Genomic DNA, 21,668 nt, shown 5'->3' with positions numbered 1-21,668 from the left:
TGAATTAAACCATAATTCTGCGAATAAGTGGATCTAATATATGAAAACTAATTATCCATTCGTTAGTTAATTTCCCTATCACGTATAAATTTTGTCCATGCTTATGTCTCGTGTGAACCATCGCCAAAATTTATATGTGTTATGTCTCGAGTGGAAGTTAAGACACAACTAGACTTCACAAGGGTCGAAACTTTCAATCAATGATTACGGACTGTAAGCTGAACGCAATAAAAACAATTTCATTCTTGATATAAATTTAATTTAATGTAAGAAAAAATGAATTCAAATTAAATCTGAGTGAGTTAAATTTATGATTGTTTACTTACAATATCGTTCCCAGGACGCTGACAACAGACACAAACTTACTACACAGGTCTGGTAAACAAGTAGGAATTTACACGGGGTATACTACGGAAACACGCAAAAACAAAACAAACAGAAACAAAATACACACACAGGTAGAGAGCTGGAGACAAGTTACAAATAAAAACAAGGACAGAGTCCTGGGAACTAGTTAAAACACGATGCACCAGATAAAGACGTAATAATACGATAATATAAAAACAAATTATGTAAACATTTCTACACTTGTAAAATGCTATCTAAGTGATGACAGTTGGTTCCGTTCTTCCAGTTATACTTTTTAGTTTGGTAAGTTCAAGTGCGATATCTACCAATGGTTTTAACACCTCCTGAAATAAAAACATAAAAATTAATTACTTTTGTCTGCACACTTTCTCACGAATACTGAAAGAATTAGAAAAGCAAATTGGTAGTTGACTAGCCTGTTCACGTGTTGCGTTAAGATCTTAAAAACAACAACAACGACAAAAACAAAAAACAACAACAACAACAACAACACCAAAAACAACTACACAATAAAAACAACCATAATGGACAACAATAACAACAACAACAGCTGACAGTAAAAACAAAAATAACATTTTTTTACCTGCGTATCATCTTTCAATTTCGTACTATCGGTTACGTAACTTTCGACGTATATTCGAACAGTTGCACCCTGGGAACCAGTGCCACTTAATCGAACGATGATGCGTGATCCGTCCGTGAACATAATACGAATACCCTAAAAAAACATCAGAATTTCTCATCTGTGTCGTGAAAACCTTTCTTAAAGTGGGACTGGCATCAGACGAAATCTTTGTACGTCAAAAATCCGTCAAATCTTTTGTACGATGTCCAAAAAACCGTCAAAGCTATTGTACGATGTCCAAAAACCGTCAAACCTTTTGTACGATGTTCGAAATTTTTATACGACGTCCGTCAAAATTTTTGGACCAAAAAAACGTCGAAATCTTTTATCAAATATCCAAAAAACTGTCGAATATTTTTTAGGACGTCCAAAAACCGTCGAAATTTTTTCTAAGGTGTCTAAAAAACCGTCGAAATCTATTGTAGGACGTCCATAATACCGTATAGAGATGATGCTGCTAATTAAATGTAAATCACTGCTCTTTTAACTGACTAAAAAAACATCAAGGAAATTGGTAAACATGATATGAAACAGCCATCAAATTCTTACTTGTTTTTCCGAGACACTTTCATCAATGGGGTCAACATATTTGAAATCATCCATATTCTTCACAGTATATGTTCCAAATTCTTTTCCATTTAAAGAACTGTCATTAATTGATTGACGGAGTTGAGCCATTAGTTCATTTCCAGACTCGCTTGTTACGTTTTCATAATCATACCTACGTAGGAGAGAGTTGGAAAATTATGTTTTCCTCGAAATTTAAATCAAGGGACTGTTTACACGGAGAGGGTTACCGAGCAAAAAGATCGCCTTATAAATAAACACTTTAAAAGAATTTCCGAGGCAAATAAAGAGTTGAAATTGTAGCGAAAGTAACCAAAATAGGGCATTCATGTTCCACCGTAATAACAGCCCGATAGAACCCCAAAAGGGGGTTTTCTCAGCCATATATCCAAAAAAGTAATTAATGGCGAAATAAAACAAACTTAACACATTGATAAGTATATTTATTTTACCTGGTGAAAAAATTTCTTCCATATTCGTTCCAATGATTTTCTATGACTTCTTGTACGGACAACTTTTTCGTTGCTAAGATACTCAACCACGCTAAATACGCCCACACGCCATCTTTTTCTCGAATATGATCCGATCCAGTTCCGAAACTCTCCTCACCACATATCGACAATTTTTCAGCATCCATTAAATTACCAAAAAATTTCCATCCTGAAGAAAAATTCACATTTTCATGAAATCTTCGCTTCTTCTAAACACGCCTGCTTCGAAAGGAAGCATAATAATTGAAGAAGACATTGATCATACAATATTTAGAATCGATTCCCCTTTGAAAGACTATTTTTTGTTTACACACAAGCATGCGCAATGTGAAATAATATTTCCATTTCAAAATTAAAATGATCAAGTTTTCTTCAAAGTGTAACTTCTTTAAAAATTTTTGCGAATATAAACTTAAGCGAATTAGTTACAACTATCTTTTACAAATTGTCAAAAATTAATCTTAAAAATATAAAGGATTTAAAAATTAAAAGTTTGAATATCAAAAGTATTCCTTTATTATCAAAGCATAAAATTGAAAGAAAATTTGATGGCCGGCCTTAAAGAATTTTATAATGAAATTTGTCGCTATAAATGAAAAAAAAAACATGCACTTTTGTAAATTAAAAAAAAATGTGAAAGTTTCTTCACTTAAAAAATAGTTGTTCTACAGTTTAAGAAATCACGAAATTCAAACCTGTTGGAACTTCGTAACCAGTCACACCCAACTTTTCTGCAACACGATCAAGAGCTGCACTTGTGGGCATGCTTCGTGCCACACCTTTTAAGCCTGCTTTTTTAAAGTACGGGATACACTCATAGTTTGCTGCTATGATGGCCACAGAATCTGATGGGTTGACGAAGAATGCATTATGACCAAGTATCATATTCCTGTCCTAAAAATTAAAAATTTGACATTTCAATTAAAGCTAAAATGTAACAAAGAAGCAACACATCGCCATCATGAAATCTGTTTTTCTATACATTTTGTTGACCAGTTAGTGTTTTTCGCGAACCAAAAATCATTCAAAATTGATGCGTGGAGAAAAATAAAGGTGAATGTTTCAGACCTCATAGATGTGCATATTTTACATGACTAGCCTCACAAATATAGACGGATATACCCTGTCTTTTATTTCCAGGCGGGGCCATGGCTTAGGTGGGGTTTTTTTAGAGTATTTAATGCTTATTTTTGAGCTACGCAGACCCAATTAGGGTCCGCGCTCTATTAGACAACTCCATGCAACATCCAATGCCCCACACAGTGTGCCATTTTTGGGAAAGCTAACACTATCTTCTGTCTGAATTACAATCCTGTACATAATATTTGTGCAAAAGTTCGATTTTTGACTATATCTCCAAATAAAACTTTCCACCATGTCCACATCATGAAACAATCTGCTCAACAAACGAAAATCGCCCAAAACATTGGGGCATGCTGACATCAGCAAAAATAGTAACGCTTGAGATTTTAGATTTACCAAGTAATCTTAGATGTAAGTTCACTACAAACATTGACAAGTTAGGAATGTGTGTTACTTCATAAAACAGCTTTCTCAATTGCTACTTTGAAATTTTACCCTCCTTTGCACTAACTTATGTTAGGCGTTGCAGTATGGTATCGATGAAAAGAATATCTTACATACATATCAAGGTGACGCAGATAACATGATATAAACCTACACCGTCTCCATCAAATGCCCCTCCTAAATGATACTGACCACCTTTCATCAACTCAACAAAGTCAGCAGCGTATGTCATGTTTGGATCTGGGTGTACACCTAAAAATATATTTTTCAGATTATTGTAGATAAAGAAAAAAAAATGTATTATGCTGGAGCAATGTTTAGCTGCATTGAACAACTAAAGATAAACCACTTACCAGCAAAATCATCTTTAGGCACAGCATTAATGATGGATTCCTCTGACGCCCCGAGCTCATCACAAATTATTCTGCGCAGATAAGGTCCAGTCACTAGAAGCATAAGCACATCATACTATAACACAGTGCAATTTTTGGTAACATTTTTTAGGCTATTAGTAGAGCAAAGGATCTCGCACATCTTTATCCCTTATCCTGATTGAAGTCTCTACACTTACTGCTACAAAATATTTGTTAGAGATAAAATATAAAGCAATGAGCACAAGAATTCCCTAAATATCGAAGATTTCCCTTTAAAAACCCCAACACTTCATGACAGTTTCTTTTCTCTTGGGCCAAAACAACTGTTTGTCATCCAGTAACAACACTTTCTGCTTAGTGCTCCATACCACAACTGTGGATTGAAGTAAGAACATCTGATAATATTCTACTCAAGTCAAACAATTTTAAACATTTAACAATATATTTTTGGAATAGAAAAAGCACAGTAGCAAGCATGAGCGTTCCAAAAGTTTACAAACCAACAGACATCCCCCTCCTGCTCATTACCTAAGTTAACAAATCTACAACCACAACAATTAATTTTCCAAAATAAAATGCCTCTTCTTCTCATAGAAAATAAAGTAATGTGGGAATTACTATTTTACTTACCCCCGTTCATGCCATTTGCAATGATTTTGAACTCATTGGTTGACAAAAAATCTTTGAGTAAAGAAAAGTTAAAAATACTTTTCATGTAATCCACGTAATCTTTAACTTGATCAATAACTTCAATATGAAATTGTTTTCCTTGAACATCATATTCAAAACTTCCAGGCTTGCTGATGTCACAGTTCTGTAATTCTTTACATATCTTGTAGTTGGTAATTGTTGTTGTATGTTCGTATATCTTTGAAGTTATACCTTCAGGTGCCGGTCCTGATATATTAAACAACAGATAAAATTAAATTAACAGTTGCAAACACGAGCTATACTATACACAGAGAAATTACTTTTTATTTCAACTTCAACGTTTTCAAGGGAATGACCAAAAAAGGATTTACAGGGAACCCGAAGTTAGTTAACAAGTCTTTTTAATTTTTTTAAAAAGCTCTTTTTGTTCTTATGATATTCACATTTAAAGAATTTCAGATTTAATTATGCTGCATAAATTATGATGTTATATTTCAGTAATAGCAAATTTGGACATTTTCTATCATCAGAAATTTTAGACATACTAAGAGGTGTGCATTCAAACTTTATCAATGGATAGATATTATAAAGATTAATTGATTAACATAAATTTTTTTGCTAAAATGACACTCGCTTGCTAGTCCCAGGCCTCTTAATTTTTTTGCTGACGACTTAATAACTCAGGATCTGCAACTTGGTTTCCAATCAAATTTTGTGGGTAAGCTGGTACAAGCCCTATATGTTTACCCACAAAATTTGATTGCAAACAAAATCTGCTTTTCTTTCGCTTTCTCAGTAGTCCAATCGTTTTTTTACTTTGATTACTAAACTTCGCTTCATCCCAAAGAGAACAAATTGAAAATGTATAGCTACAATTGTCTGATGTATTTCCAATCAATTCTTTTTGTGATGTTATATCATCGAACATTTTTATTTGTTTTAAAAAATATTTCTGACAACAACATTAACAACCTTCTTTGCTTCAGTTTTCCTTTTCAGTTGATAAAAAAACTCGTTTTCATAAGATAAGGCGCGCACATGGTAAACCAGGGGTAAAAAGAAATTATTTCAACCGTAACGACCGAGAACAGCGCTGTAGCATAAATGACAAATGGACACCCTGTTTTCTCATTTAGTGGCTTACTTACTTTTTAGTAAACTTTACAGCCACGCCATAAGAAAGTGACTCGTGATCTGCGTGTCGTGGACTCACAATTTTACTCACGCAAGGGAATTGAGATGCATTGATAAAGTTTGAATGTACACCCCTTAACAGGTCTAAAATTACTGATGGAAGAAAATGTCTAAATTTGCTATTACTGAAATATGACATAATAATTCATGCAGCATAATTAAATCTGGAATTCTTTATGTGAATATGTTGAGAACGAAAAGAGCTTTTTAAAAAATTTACAAAGACTTGTAGCTAACTTTTTAAGCTTTATAATATAAGTCCAACATTATTTTATACCTCGGGTTTTCATTTAAGGTTTTTAAGCTCATCAAAATTTTCAAAGTTTGACAGACTTGTCTTGGACAAAAACACAAAAAGTATGCTCTATATGTGATCACAGTACTAGCAACCAGCTTATTAATTTAGGCATCTTTTTTCAAAATTATTACCAAAGTAATAAATCATTTAATTCTACACTTGACAAGGATACCCACATTATTTACAGCCAATATTGTTTTCTATTATGTATATGTTTTCCTTTCTGGACTTTTTTGCTGGAATATTTTTTTTTGCCTAAATATGAATGTCTTTTGGTAAAAAAGAAACACAAATTTTGAAGGCCTAAAATTTCCCTAAAATTTACACCACAGTTTCACCTGCATAAAAAAAAGTTCGTCATTTCAAAAATATCCACTATTGTGTGTATTTTCAATTTATATACAATAAACCACTTTTTTATTTATTTCCATCATTTTCTCCTCTCAATACAGAAGTCTTTTCCTGTCAAAGGTTCTGTTTTTTAACCATGTGCTCAACCAAAGAGACCACACCAGACATTTGCAAAAGTGTGACTTTTCAGAATGGCCTTAAGGATACTGTAATGGTATAAAAAAATGGTATATAATTTAACCTATTAAAACTATAAAAAACTCTTTTACAAGGAATTTTAGATGTTGTTTTTCACGATTTATACATGACTTAAAATGTTCGAAACTCCCCTCCATAATGGAGAAACTCAACAAAACTTTGCGCATGAGCTCATCGATACCTGCTGCAAATGAATTTGTCAGATTTTATGTATATTTTGATTATCTAAAGAAAAGACAAAAAATGCGTTTTACGAAAAAATGTGACAAAGTATTGTTGCTATGGTAATGCTAAAATAATTAATATGACGCACAGAAAAAGTTTCAGACGTTTTAGTGAAAAACAAAGATGTGGAGTTATGGCTACCTGGAAAAAAAAAGAAATTTTATATTTATATCATCCTATAGACAATATATTGTCTATAGGATGATATAAATTTTGCTTTTATATTCAATAATTTTAAAGAAAAAACACAATTTTTGAGAAATAATGAAAATACTGAATGTGTGTCTTACAGTATCCTTAAACTGTATAAAAGGGAAAATAAGCCCTACGAATAAAGACAAGTGCTTATAATAATTTTATGGTATTTATATCACATGGAGTAACTAAATCTTTGTGTTGAGCAATGATACTAACTTGATAATAGACAAAAAGCATTCTCCCATCTGGCTGCACAAATTTTGGTTAGTAATATAATGAATATTCAAATTTTCTAGGACCAGAAACTGTGATAATTTTCCTCGGTTAAACATCTTTTAACAGAAGGAAGGCATATAGGTGTACATGTGTACCACAAATTTATAAAGGTTTTATTTGTTCTCCTTTTTTTACAAATTAATACCATACCTCCATTTGAGGTATTATACTTAATTCCAAAATCTCCATCTTTGCCACCAGGATTATGACTAGCTGTTAAAATAATTCCACCTAAAATAATGAATTATCATAGTCACACCTGTTTTCTCATGTAAAAAAACTATACAAAAATATAAATAAGCCCTTATTTTATGTTTTTATTTGTATAGTAGTGACCCCGTTGCAATCACCATGAAGTAAAATGTTTTGATTGAATCATTCATCTTTTTGTACACTAAATTTTTTTATATAACTAACAAATAGGGAATACAAAGAAATCATTGGTTAACTTTATATATATAAAATAATAATCTGTCGAAATAATAAAAGAATGAAAAAAAATCATTCATGAGCACATTATCCATTCGAATAGCTGTTATTGGTGCATCCAGATTACTTTGTAAATAGCAGGCTTCCAGAAAAAAATGCAGTGAGTGGGGCAATGCAAGTTCTGGGAATTTACCAATATGATATTTACCTTACATTCCAAGAGCAATAGACCTTACAGAAGAAAGAAATAGTTTTAGAAGTTTTTATAACTCAATTTTGACGAGTGATTCTGGACGCTTATTATCTGTGTCAAAATTCTACCAGATGCGTTTTTATGTACACCAAAAAAATTCTTCTGTATTTACCTAAACTATGTTTTCACACTCAAACTGGACTATGGAAAATGCTTAGAATGAAAAAGGCAGAGGAATAAAGGGTGAATAATTTAGAAACATGGCACTATAAAATTGCCAAAACATCCAAAAGATTTGAATAGGATAAATACAGCATATATAGCAGGTTATGTTGACAAAAAAATTCATTTTAGGACATAAGAAAATTTCTATTATCGTTTCCCACCTAACGCTTTCTTCTTTCTGATAATACATGATACAGCTGGTGTTGAAAGAATGCCGTCAACGCCAATCACTAGTTTCCCAATCTAGTTGAGAAATTTAGGCATATATACAAACAGGAAAACACTTTATAGATTTCTCATGCATTGTATGTACTATAAAAAAGTCATGTAAAAGGTGAGTACTATTCTTTACATTAAGAGGTCTCTAAAGTAGATTCCCTTGTTTTATAAGACAAATTCATTCTCTTAAATTACAAGGAAAATGTTGAAACCATCATCCAGGTAATAGCAAGTTTAGCCTAAGTGATAAAACAGATATTGCTTGCTTATTTTTGCTGAATATCTGATTTACCTCTCTAAGCCTGCACCTTGTGGCATCTGATTTACCTTGAGTGGCCAAACCTTGATATTCACTGAATAAGTTACACCGCTGAGGTACTTAATTAATAAATGCACAAACATACCTTATTAGCAGCTGCCATTTGAATTATAATTTTAATGGCATCACTCATAAAAAACCTTCCATCTCCACCAACTACCAATGTTCTTCCAAATAACTGTACCCCAACAGCGTCAAAAATTGATTGAATAAAGTTTTCTGTGTAATGATCTTGCAAGAATGTATTAACAGGTTTACGCAAACCAGATGTTCCAGGTTTTTGTCCATCAAATGGCTTTGTATCTATTTCTTCAATATTCATTTTTGCTTGATGAAATATTAAATAGTTAATAGCAGTTGTGGAAAGAAATAAACCAAATTGACAAATACTGTCCTACTGTCACACAACAGGGAATCAAGGATGGTAAACACAAGAGGGTCATCTACAAAATTTGTATGAATTTATATAAAAAAATTCCGGAATACTATAATTTCACATACTAAGTTCCCATAAAAGTGTTCTAAATTCATAAGAAATTCAAATGGGACAGATACTGATTATTTATCCTTAGAAAATGATGAAAAAGATGCCTATATATTGAACACATCAATAGACACAGACGTTTGTTAAGTTACTGCAAATCCATATGTGCCAAGAGACAAGAGACAGAAAAATTATCACTGATACAATTACAAACTCCTTTAAAACTACATTGGACATGTATTTGGATACTCTTGATGACCATCCACACCTCCCATATGGCAGTGCTAGCAGATGTCAAAACAATCTTACAATGATAATGATTCACAAGAAACATAACAGAAGAGTGCTGAGGGATTGCTGGTCTCTACCATACTGTAAAAGTAGAAAAATCTCATCAAGTAATTAAGTATGTAGGGCGCAGTCTATTGTTAAAGTTACATCATGCTCTCCATTATCTAACATTGTAACACTCATGGTCCTCATTATGTTGTGCTTTACCATTAATCATTTAAGTTTTTAACTGTGAAAAAGAAACAAGATATTCTGGGTAATCTATGTAACTCAGCTTAATACTATTCTCTAAGTCCCTTGTGATGGGCCTAGATAAAAAAAATTGGGTTTACAAAGTATATCTCCTTAATCTATCAAAATGAAGTATGGCGAAGTTGTACTAGTCACGAGGAAAAAAAGGATTAACGAATCACGAGTCTGGGAAAGATATGGTGTAGCTGTCCACAGAAGTTTGCTTCGCTTATCCAAACCTTGTATTTTATTAAAGATAAATCCATAAACTGTGGCATGAACAGAATTTACTTATTCCTGGCGAAATTCTACCTATGGCGAAATAGAACCTCTGTACGCTATGTGTTTAGATAGTTGTTAATGTGGCTCTGAAAGATAAATTAAATTTGAAAACTAAGTTACAGGTTAGAATTTCTAAAAGGCAGTATATAATTATTAATTATATTCTTATTCCTGCTTTAACAACTTTCTGATCAACCTACCCTGACTGAATGTGATCAAAGTATAGCTATAGCTAGCTACCAGGGGGATGGTACCACACATTTGCTCATCAAGAAAAAAAATGACTTTCTTGTGAAAAAAAATTGTCATTAGGCCACAGATTTTCCAACAAGAGTGTTCCTTAACATACATCTGTTTAGGTTCCCTTACTTTAAATCTATATCAAAAACGTCAATAAGCAATACAAGGAAGTACAGAAAAAAAAGCGCCATTTTTTCTCCTATCTGGCTAACTAGCGTACAAAAAAGGGGAAAGTAATTCTACTATTCCATAGGCTAACTGTCAAGAAAAAAATCTTTAAAGCATATTGATACTAATGAGTTGAAGTGTTGCTTTGTGTTTAGTGTCAAGGCAAGTCCAAACCAAATCCGGCCGCACGTACACAAAAAGTTTGTTTCCCGGAGGCCTCTGTTTATGTTTTTTAGGCTCTATTGTAGTTTTCGCATCCAAAGAAGACATACGCAGCTATTAATCCTATTGGTTATTGGTTTACCTGTGACGTAATGGTTAAACCTTATTCAAGAACGCGGGAAAGTAAATTTATACTCTGAGTTGTTGAATGAAAGTACTGCTTAACTTTTTGAAGTATTAACATAAGATAAATCATGGTCCAGGAAGTTATAGAAGAAAAGCCATCATCTTCAAAACCAGAACCAAGGTAACGACGAGTGAAATTTTATTAGCTTAAAAATAAACTATGCGGTAAGGGTTGCCACTGTGTCACCCACGTTATTCCCCGGATCTCCCAATAATTCATAAACAGACATTGTGGCAGTCAGGGATAATATTTCGATTAAGAAGGAAAAAGAAACTAAACATTTTTACCAGTCAGGGCCACCACCAGGAGGACAACGATGTCCTCTAGGTACTTGTGATGCATCACAAATACCTGGTGTTTTTGTTCAGCAAATAAACACTCAAGAATTCAGCAAATTAGTTAAGGATTTCCAAAACTTGTGAAACCATTTCTAAAACTGTTTTTTGGCATTTAAATAACGTCGCTAGCAGTAAAGGCAGTGCTCTCTTCTTGTTTATCTCAAAAAAGCATAATAATTTTGTATGTTAAGGGGGGCTTCCAAAAAAAAAGTTTTGGGCCCTGTTGTGGGGTATCGTCGCTAAGGGGGGAAGGGAGTCTGAAGCTTAAAAAAAAACCCGCTAAGGAATAAGAAATTAAAAAAATGTGTTTGTGGCCTGAAAATTCTTCGTCGTTCGTGAGCATAATTTGTCTTGTCATCAATTCCGATAACTTTTATCTACAGAACACACCCCTGAGCCTTCCAAGATTTATTCAAATATGTGTATTTCACAGACGGAAATCCGCTAAAATCAGGGGGAGGGGGTTTGAATCTTAGCGGCGATATTCCGCAAACAGGGCCCAAATTTTTTTAGAAAGCCCCTAAGACTTACATTTTCTCGGATATAAGTTAATTCAATGAGAAAATCAACCTAAGAGTAAGAGTTATAATTGGTTAATTTACAGACATCCTTTTTACTTAAATTCAGCATTTTACAAAATTTTAATCATTTTTTTGTGACTCCCAATAAGTCTTTTTAGGTGACTTTGATAATAATCTTTTATCATGTTAATCTGATTCAAATATATCTAATTTTCTAGATTCAAAATTTCCCTTCTCCCTTTTTCTTTTGCTTACGGTATCTAAATTTTTGTTCCATTTTTTTTCTCGAGGTAATCATAGAACTCACATAGAATAACACCAATTTTGCGATGTTTTAAAAGCAGGTAATTTGTTGCAGGCCTTGTCAAGAAGAAAAATGCTGGCGTGCGATTCGAACGTCATGATACTCTTCATTCATTGTGAGGCGTGCAATGTACGCACGGCATAATTTTTAATTTAACTCACATACAACAACAGTAATTTTAGCATGTTTTGAAAAACGTGTGATTTGTTGCGACAAAAGTAAATTGTGCGATGCGTTCATTATTCGTTATCTTTGAAAAAAAAATTTATGCGACGTAGCAACAGCACGAAGAAAAATTATAAAACGTGCATGTTACACTTATAAAACTCTTTAGTTAATAACTTTTTGTTAATATGGTTTTAGATGTAAATATATATATTTTTTTACATTTTTTATAAAAAATTTATTATACATTAAACTGTTTTTTTTTAATAAAAAAATTCCCTCACGTTATTATTGTTGCTTCGATCTTAAAACATCCCCCAAAAACAAAAAGAAAGCAAGCTTTGTGACCTGTTTCTATGGCAATATTTTAAAATTATACAGATTGTTGTCTGAGTTATAAAGTAATTGATTACAATAACTATAATTAAATATCATGCTGACTCGTGCTTGCGAAAGAACATGCTGGAAGTGATTTCATATAAGAAAAGTAGCAAGAGCATTTAAAGAACTAAGAGAGAAAGATCAACTTTATTAAAAAATATAAAATTTATTAAAAAGAGCAACTAAATTAAAAAAAAAATTAATGGTGAAATAAAATTATTGTCTTATGTTTTTATTTAATATAACTCATGAGAAACATGATACATATTTTTAAAGATTTACTTGCGAGTAGTGCCATTCTGACGAGGCCTTTGTTGCAAATATATGTGTGATGCTTTCATTATTCATTTTTTTTTAAGAAAAATTTATACCGTAATTTTTTTTAACTCAAACAAAAAAAGTGATGAAGACTGTGCAAAAAACATTAAAAGAACACTAAATAACTTTTCAGTTTTGTTATTATATCAAGTGGGAGGAGAATAACTTGCTATCAATTTCTAAACAGCGCAAGTATAACTTGCTGTATAACTTTAAAACAATATTAGTGTATTCTGTATAATTTTAAAAGCAATACAAGAACATCTCTAGTTGCATAACTCTCAAAAACAAGCAAGTAGCCTTAAAAATAAATAATTTACAACTTATTCCTTGTCATAAAAAAAGTGTTGTCATTATGCTAACAATCACTTAAGCTATCATGACTCATATTATCATCATTGTTTTCACTCTCATCGCTTTCATCAGAGATTGCTACAGTAACTTGGGGTGCTTTCTCTGGGGGAGTTATCTGCAAGTTTTGTTGTCCTATGTTTCAACATCTACTTTTCCACTGCAGCTTCGAGTATTTCCTTTTTTCTAACTTTGTCCAAGTAGTGTTGTTTCCAAAGATTATCATGGTGTCTTTCATGGTGGTGTGCTTCATACTCCAACACTAATCAGAAGCAAAGTTGTTAAAGTGCTATAAACTCTCAACAGCACTGTTTAAGGAAGACTTCACAATTTCGATTACTAAATATCGAATATCAAACATACCTTGAGGTGGATAAAGTAATGAATGGAAAACCAATAAAACACCTGCTCTAAATAAGCATGCTTGTGTATTTTGCAAAGCACCTGTTTTTTTTGCAGGTCATTGAAACAATTTTATTTTAAAAGCCACACAAATTTCAATTTAATTATTTGCATTAATCATTCATGTCATTTAGTGAAGAAAAAAATTAAATCACTACACCTTCATTGAACAGAATATTATTTATTTTGGTGTGCAATTAGCGCATGCCTTAGGTGTTTAGTGTTTTTTTGTTGTACGATGATCGTACAGGAACATTCAAACATGGCCTGTGTGCTTGCGATTGCACAACATTCCTGCCCTGATTAATCTCATTTTCTTCAGTTGCTCTAGTTCTACTACTAAAAATGGTCTTACCATATGCTCAGATTTTGAACAATGTTTTTTTAAAAGTCTTCTTTCCCCCGTTATTATAATTCCTTAATCCAGAACTCCAGTTATTGAATTGTAAAAAATCAATCATCTTGATGATCAAGTGCAAGTGATATTTATTGTGTATGTTTTGTACTTTTTTGTAGCTGCTTTGGGCTGCTAAAGACTGATAATAACACTTCTCAAAACCTTTTTTCAGTGAAGAAGATGTAAAGACTTTGCAAGAATTAATGTCTGCAGGAAAACGACATCTTATTTGTGGTGAATACCAAGTTGCTCTGGATTGTTTTGTTGGATTGTGTGAAAAACTGTAAGTTTAAAGACTATTATAATACAGCCTCTTTGTTAATTTTTTTTACTTAAAAAATGATACAGAAATCTTACATTTGCACCAACTTTCATTTTGGAAATTAGTGAGGATACGATGAATTGCATCCAGTTAGTTATGGTGCGTGTTTGAGTAATGTTGTTAACTAGCTGACTTCATTCGGATGTGTGATTCATACAAGGGTTTTATTTAAGGCGAGTGTAAAGGAAAGTGCGCATGATTTTTATAATCCAAATATCTCTAAATAACATTTTAATAACATGATATGTAGATATTTTGGAAGCTCTTATTTTTCTCAATTGAGTGATATAATTTCTTTGGAAAAATATTAAGGTCGTTTGAGGTTTAGGTGTATACAAAATTTACCCCAGTCTCTCCTAACTGATGTTTCTCTTACAAAACGGCTGGATTTTTTTTCAAAATTTTTTGACTATTCTTCCCAGCTGAGCTGTATCTAAAAAGGGTTTTACTATTTTGTTCAAAATTTTATAGTTTTCTTACTATTTCATATTCTTCCAAATGCTACTTTTTCAACTTGTTTTTTTTTACACAGACGGCTGTAAAAAAAATTTATACATGTTTTTACAAAAAAAATAAAAAAAACTTTTTAGATATACTATTTAGCTTTATTTCAAAACAGCTCTCCTACACAAACGTTATTTAGTTTTGTAAGAGAAAGTTCAGTTGTAGATACCATTTTATCAAAAAATAAACACTGAGAAAAAGAGTTTTGAAGTTTTACTCACATGCGGCTACTTGCAGCATTGAAATTACACTTTACAGGTTTTCCATTTCTAAAGCGTGCTATTCTTCTCTTTGGAAAGTGAGAAAAATATCAGCTCTTCAAAATTTTTTTTGTTTTGAAGGAAATATGCGCATTTGGGCACAGAAAGTGTTACAAAGATCATCACAGCGTTATTAGCGAGTAAACATAAACAAACAAAATAAACAGAGATCCAGATGGAATTTTTGAAAAAAAAATCATAATTAAAAACTGTAGTATATTTTGCCCTTATTTTACGGAAAAAAAACGAAAAAAAATCAATTTTTTTTCCTTTACACTCGCCTTAACTCTATTTAATTCACACCCAACCACCCTAACCTATAACTTTTATTTAAGCTTATTTCAACCTTTGTTCAATTTTCATAGGGCAAATGTCTATGGCCAGACTGCAGATGAATGTGCAGAGGCTTATCTCTATTATGGAAAGACATTATTGGAACTGGCACGATTGGAAAATGGTGTTCTTGGAATGAAAGAAGGTAATTATTATGCAGGCAAAAAAATTTTTGGCTGGTTTTCCTAAACTAAAAAGACAGGACAATTCCTGTACTGAATCATAGGTAGTGCAAATTAAGGCAGATAAGCACCATTTTTTCAACTCAATTCAGCTTGCTTTTTCCCCTTTTAAATTTCTAGCAACAGAGTGCATCCATGATTTTTATCGGGCTTGAAAGTCGATTTAACTAAATTAGCAAAAGCTTTTAAGAACTTTATCCTTGCACAAGAACCTCAGATGATTTAGCTGCATAAAAGAAATTCTTAAATGAGGGCTAGCATTTCTGCAAAGAAAAGATAATCCAGTCAATCAGTAGGCAAAGAGTTTTTTTTATCAACTGTTGTATACCAGACAATTTTCTTGAACTTGAAGAAGAAAAATTAAAAAAATTTAGGGTCAAAGAATTATTTATGAATGACTAAAAGTGGGCGTCAGTGGCCCTTTTGCTGCAAACCATGTGGAATTACGAAATCATATTGGAACAATAAGTTAAAAAATACACAATCCAAATGACTTTTTAATTTAAGTATATTTTCACAATCTAGTTTAATAGCCTTGAAAAAAACGAGTTCGTTAGGTGGTTAAAGAAAGACAATAACTTTTAAAGTTATCTCCAATCTATGTTATCATTTTTCAACAATTAAAACTATATAGGGCCTTTAAATAAATAAAACATCATTGAATACATGTAAATTAATAATTGTTGTACTGCAGAAATAATCTTTAAAGGAATACACTCCTGACAGAAAGGTGTTATGCGACTTTATTACAAAAAAAATATTATATTGTGGTAACGTAATCATAACGAGGCTGCTTGGGAAAGATTTACATTTTAAACCCTTCCAAAATTTATACAGATCAATGTTCTGATAAAAAACAATATTTTAGGTTTCTTGTTTGTTTTTAGCTCCAGAAGACGATGAAGAAGAAGAAGAAGATGTAAATGATGGTTGGTACAATTTCGATATGTACTATAACCTTGTACCTTTAAACTTCTTTATACCGTATTAGAATTTAAACTATATTTTAACTTTTTTGTTTGATAAAAAAATAAGGGCAAAAAAAGTATTAAGCCATGTTAAATATGCATTTGCTACCTTTTTGAACTGTAAATAACAACCCATTTGTCAGATTCTGTTTTACAAGTAAAAGAGTTAATTTTTTTTAAAGATGAAGATGGAGAGACGGAGCAAGAAAACCAAGAAGATGAAATAAAAACTGAGAAACCAAAAGATGAACATTCTAATAAAGACGCAAAGGATGCTGGGAATGAAAATGTAACCACTGAGAAAGGTCAAAGTAAAAGCGAGAATGAGAATGGCAGTGAGATAGCGAAAACAAAAAATGAATCCAAAGGTAGAATTATTTATACTTCAAGTTTATGAAGTGCAGTGTCGACCAAGGTGTGTGTAACAAGCTGAGAAATCTGGAAAATCAACCTTTCAAATAATAATTCTGAAAAAATGGAATGGTTATAGATACCCAAATCGTTATTTTTTTCAAATTTATGATCGTTATATCGTTGAAAAGCTTATGATTCTTAAATAGTGGATTATATTTCACGTGGGTTTCGTGAATATCCCTGGTTTGGGAAAATTCATGAAATTAAGTCCATGTGAAATATTGAAAAGTTTTCTTTTTTAAAAATGATGGTTTGTCAATATTCTATTACAATGAGTAAAAAAGTGCAACGAAAAGTATCAATTTGGAACTAGACTTTAAATAGCAAAACTAAGACACCATTTTAGTACTCAAGTAAAGTAGATTTGAATAGCTGTACCTTTTAAACTGGAGAGTCCCTAAAAAGGGGGTTAGATAATTATTTACATCTTCCTAGTTCATTATTCTATGAAAAAATTACCCTATTCGGTAGCATGTAAAAGTATCAATTTATCTGACTTTTACAAAATATATACTTTCACATGCTTTTATATCACAAGAATATAACAGACAGTATTCTTAACAATGGGTAATGGGCATTTCCTATATCCTTAACTAATTATAATAAACCCTTTTTATATTTTGTTTATGCTTTAAAAATACATTTAAAAAAAGTCACTTTTAAAAAAGACCTGTATGTTTTTTGTTTTTATTTTCCCATTGAGTGTTCACGTTGCAAATCATATTTTTAACCTAAAATGACACCTTTCCTAATATCACTACTTGTCAAAAAAATGTAAAGATTTTGTTCGCATAACAGAATCCAGTTCAACAACGGAAACAAAAGAAGAAGCAGATTCAAAATTGGAGGATAGTGGAGAAGAAGATGTGTCGAATATGCAGCTTGCTTGGGAAATGTTTGAATTGACTGCTTTTATATGTATCAGGTATTTTTAAAAAATGTTCGTAGTTTGTTTGTATAACCCATATATTTATATAATCCATGCAGGTATCGAAAGCTTTTACGGTGCCGAAATGATATAATTTATACGGAATAATTAATTCTCTAAATCTTTATATGGACTTATCCTTTTTATATTTGCAATTTCCGAAATAATTTATCACGTCGGATTCCCTTTAAATAGAATAGGGTTCAAAGTCCTGACAATTCCAAAGTTTTTGGAAAATTCTAAGCTCCCAAACCCTTAGCAAGGTGTTCCCGTTTCTCTACTTAACTGCACTTTCCATTCTACCCATATTTGATTAATGTGAGAAAATTTGGCTCAGATCACTAAATGTTAGATCGTAAAGCTGTGAAGTGCAGTCGTGTATGTTAAACAACACTATTTTTCAATCTTCTATAGGATGTTAAAGATGGGAAGTAAGAAGGAAAAAGAAGCTAAGTTAACTTTAGCAGAAGCAAAATATGGATTAGCGCAGATAAGCCTTGAAACAGGTAATTTTGGATGCTAGTTGGCCATTCCATTTGTTAAGAAGATCCTCTAAGAATCTTGGAGAAATACAAAGTACCAATAATTTTTTCTCATATTGAACAAGATTGTGTCATTTCTCATTAATTCATGTGTCAGTCTTTTGATACAAACGCTAGCGTGTTATTTCAGGTGTGCAATTAGAGCATTTTTTATTTATGTGATAAAATCCATAAACTAATGAAATAGGCTAAATCTGTCCACAAAAATTTATTCTTATGGTACGGTTTTTATCCAAATGATTTTCTTTAGCTATAGGAGCTTGTATATTTTTGTTTATTTAGAACATTATATGGAGGCGAAAAACGACTTTACCGACTGTCTGGAATATTATAAAGAAGTTTTAGATGATCCCACTGATCGAAGACTCGCAGAAGTACACTATAATATAGCTTTGTCTGTATCGTTCGATAAACAATTCGATGAAGCCATTAAACAGTACAAGTGTGCTGTGGAATTACTTGAGAAACGTGTGGCAAACCTTGAAGAGAAAGTGAAAGCTGCTGAAGATAAAGGAGGAAAAGAAAAAGCGACTTCTGAACAAGAAGAATGGAATAAAGAAATTGATGAATTAAAAGAACTTATTAAGTCAGATATGATGGCCAAGGTAAAAAAAAAACATGACAAAAGTATTTTCAAACTTTTAAACGTCTTTTGATAAAAAAAACACAATGTTATGAAGCGTGAGGCTAAAACTGTCGGTACTTTTAACAACGCTCCTTATATTTTTAGAAAAAATCCGTAGACGTTAAAAAATATTTACGCACGTCCCCAAAAAGGATGCTTCTTATAAAAATCCATTTTGCTGATAATTTATCTCGCTGATTTTCTGTTTTGATTTTGTATTTCAAACCCTCAAAATGTCAGAATTTCAAGTCATTAAGGGTCTTCACACTTTTATATGGAAAAACCTTATATGGAAAAGTCATGCCAGGGCCAAACAGGCGTAGTAAACCATATTGTTCTGTTTTGGGGTTTTATTAAGAACCTTTTTAGATTTAGATTTTGATCTTGTTGAAATTTTTTTAGATCGAAGATGCTGAGGATATGAAAGCACAAGCTGAAAAATCAGCTCAAGTGATAAAAGAAGCTACAAAGAATGTATTCGACTCTCTTAACGTAAGTTTCCACATGACAAGAGTTTTTGCTGTGGTAACGGAAGTTTTCGAAATTAATGGCGACAGCTTTTGCTGTGTGAATGAAAGGCCTACTTAAAAAAAATACTGGAAAAAAAGTTTTTATGTGTTCACTATGTATGGCGTTGTCGCTGCTCCATCAAGCGTATTGACTTAAAGCCAAATAGTTTTATTGTTTGATATAGTCCAAACCCAACATGGCCCACATAGTCGAAGTTTAGACATGTCAATAATTTGAAAGTGTGAAAAAATTAAAAAAAATAATCCAATTTTATTTGTTGTATTGCCTCTATTCCATTTCTTAGTCGAATGGTTTCGATAAAGGATTTGAGGAACTGAAAAATATCGCTACAGCGGAGGTTTGTTAATTTTGCATTATGTAATATATATGTAATTTCATAATTTTACTGTGTGTTTCTATAACTTCATTCTTCTCATAGGTTCATGACATCAGTAGTAAAGTTCGTTCGGCCAAGGTGAGGAAAAACATTTTGTCGAAAAAAAATAACGATTCGATAAGGCATCTGGTTAGGAAATTTCTTAATCATTGACTTACGACCGCTAAGGTTGGGTACGCAAAAAAATTGCAGCATTATTTGATATGGGGCTACCAATAGCAATAAAATCAATTGTTATGAAACTTTGTAGCTAACTGGCAATTTTCCCAAAGATTTTAAATCGACCTGTCCATGGTATCACAAGTATAGTAGACGTTACATGGATGGCCATTATGTTTCAAATGTCTGTCGGAGCAAGAATTTGTTGCCTTCTCTCTCCTTGTTTTAAAAACAACGTTAAAAAACAATGTACGTAATACAACTGCTTTGCACAAGGATAAAAAATTTAGTTTGTCTCTATTTGCTAGAGGCCGTCGGACGATGAAGAAAAATCCGAACCAAAGAAGTTGAAATGTGAAACAAATCATTCTGATGTTAACGGTAATTCTCATGCTGAACAAAAAGTTACTCCCTCAGAAGTCTAAAAGCATAAATATATGGTGTATGGTGAATGTTTTACACGTTGTGGACGAAATGATTGTACTATGCGGTATTAAAATTTGAGAAACAAAACATTTGAATAATACTATAAAAATTTGTAAATTATTACAGGATCTAAAAAAAGATGTACATATGTAAAAAATATTTTTTATTGTGCTGTTCACCCATTCTTCTTGACTAGTTTTGACGATGCGATAACTCGCTTAGCCAGACGAGCTTGTTTCGACCGTGGCAGATTGGAACAACTATATCTTACTTCATCCGCCACAGTTGAATATAAGCGGTCGCATGTTTCAAAGAAGCGGTCGCATCTTTCAAATTAGCGGTTTCATGTTCTAGTCCGTCTCCCGCCACTTTGAATCGAAATATTCTATTTTGGAGGAGGCGTTGGCATCTCCAGAATTCTTTTTTAGCTATCTAGTTTGTTTAATATTTAGCGTTATCCGTGGAATAATCCATTACACCATCAGCCCTTTTGAACATATCTTCACTATCGCGATGCATTCTATTTTGAACGAACGTGTCGCATCTAATCCATAAAAATTAAATGTGTACCAACATACCAGCATAATAACGAATCAGGGCTGGTAGCTATCCTAAAGGTTGAGATTTAATAAACATGTGTTTTTGCCGTTATCCGATTGACTACTGAAACAGGCGGCCACCCCTTTCAAACGTGTGGCCGACGAAAACAAAAGCAAGCGGCTGCGTTTTTAAAACTATCGGTCGCCTGATTAACAATAGAGTGTCGCTTATTTCGTATTAAATCAAAGACAGACTTCGTGTATTTGCAGGACCAGATTGTCCGTCTCACACTTTTTTCTTGTAAATGGTAACAAGAAAAAAGTGTGCGCATGCGCCATTATTTGTTGTCAAACCTGCCGGAAGCGATCCATAATAGGTACCATCACACGTTCTTCAAATTTCCCTTGAAAACATATGGTTTTGAGTCTCTGCGAGATCATCTCGTAAAAAGCTTTTTATTTAACTCTAATTTAGGCTACCTGGTCACTTTCACTTTTGTTTGTAGGAGAAGGAGAGAATAAATAATAATGTTTTGGTCATAACATTTTAAACGTTGGTGAGACATGTTTTTCCAGAAAGCTGATGGCCTGTTTTATTAGATAAAACC

The 21,668-nt window shown here is 32.4% G+C and overlaps 2 protein-coding genes across 2 annotated transcripts; one reads left to right on the top strand and one right to left on the bottom strand.

Annotated features, from left to right (window-relative positions):
- Window positions 1–237: 237 nt before the first annotated feature.
- On the bottom strand, window positions 238–9,078 carry LOC130630659 (phosphoglucomutase-1-like). The gene is made up of 11 exons (XM_057444235.1): window positions 8,815–9,078; window positions 8,353–8,434; window positions 7,495–7,575; window positions 4,584–4,850; window positions 3,933–4,025; window positions 3,734–3,831; window positions 2,748–2,946; window positions 2,014–2,221; window positions 1,544–1,715; window positions 953–1,087; window positions 238–692 (listed from the first exon to the last, which is right to left on the bottom strand). Exons 1-11 carry the CDS (start codon window positions 9,049–9,051, stop codon window positions 603–605), a joined length of 1,662 nt encoding a protein of 553 aa, XP_057300218.1. The 5' UTR covers window positions 9,052–9,078; the 3' UTR covers window positions 238–602.
- Window positions 9,079–10,739: 1,661 nt separating this feature from the next.
- Window positions 10,740–20,680, top strand: LOC130630660 (protein HGV2-like). The gene is made up of 12 exons (XM_057444236.1): window positions 10,740–10,894; window positions 14,124–14,234; window positions 15,403–15,515; window positions 16,440–16,481; window positions 16,703–16,888; window positions 17,733–17,859; window positions 18,277–18,368; window positions 18,687–19,009; window positions 19,432–19,521; window positions 19,844–19,897; window positions 19,979–20,014; window positions 20,404–20,680. Exons 1-12 carry the CDS (start codon window positions 10,842–10,844, stop codon window positions 20,518–20,520), a joined length of 1,344 nt encoding a protein of 447 aa, XP_057300219.1. The 5' UTR covers window positions 10,740–10,841; the 3' UTR covers window positions 20,521–20,680.
- Window positions 20,681–21,668: the final 988 nt, after the last annotated feature.

The sequence above is a fragment of the Hydractinia symbiolongicarpus genome, chromosome 2, assembly GCF_029227915.1.
Source record: "Hydractinia symbiolongicarpus strain clone_291-10 chromosome 2, HSymV2.1, whole genome shotgun sequence".
NCBI lineage: Eukaryota > Metazoa > Cnidaria > Hydrozoa > Anthoathecata > Hydractiniidae > Hydractinia > Hydractinia symbiolongicarpus.
This window is presented reverse-complemented; position numbering and strand designations above follow the sequence as displayed.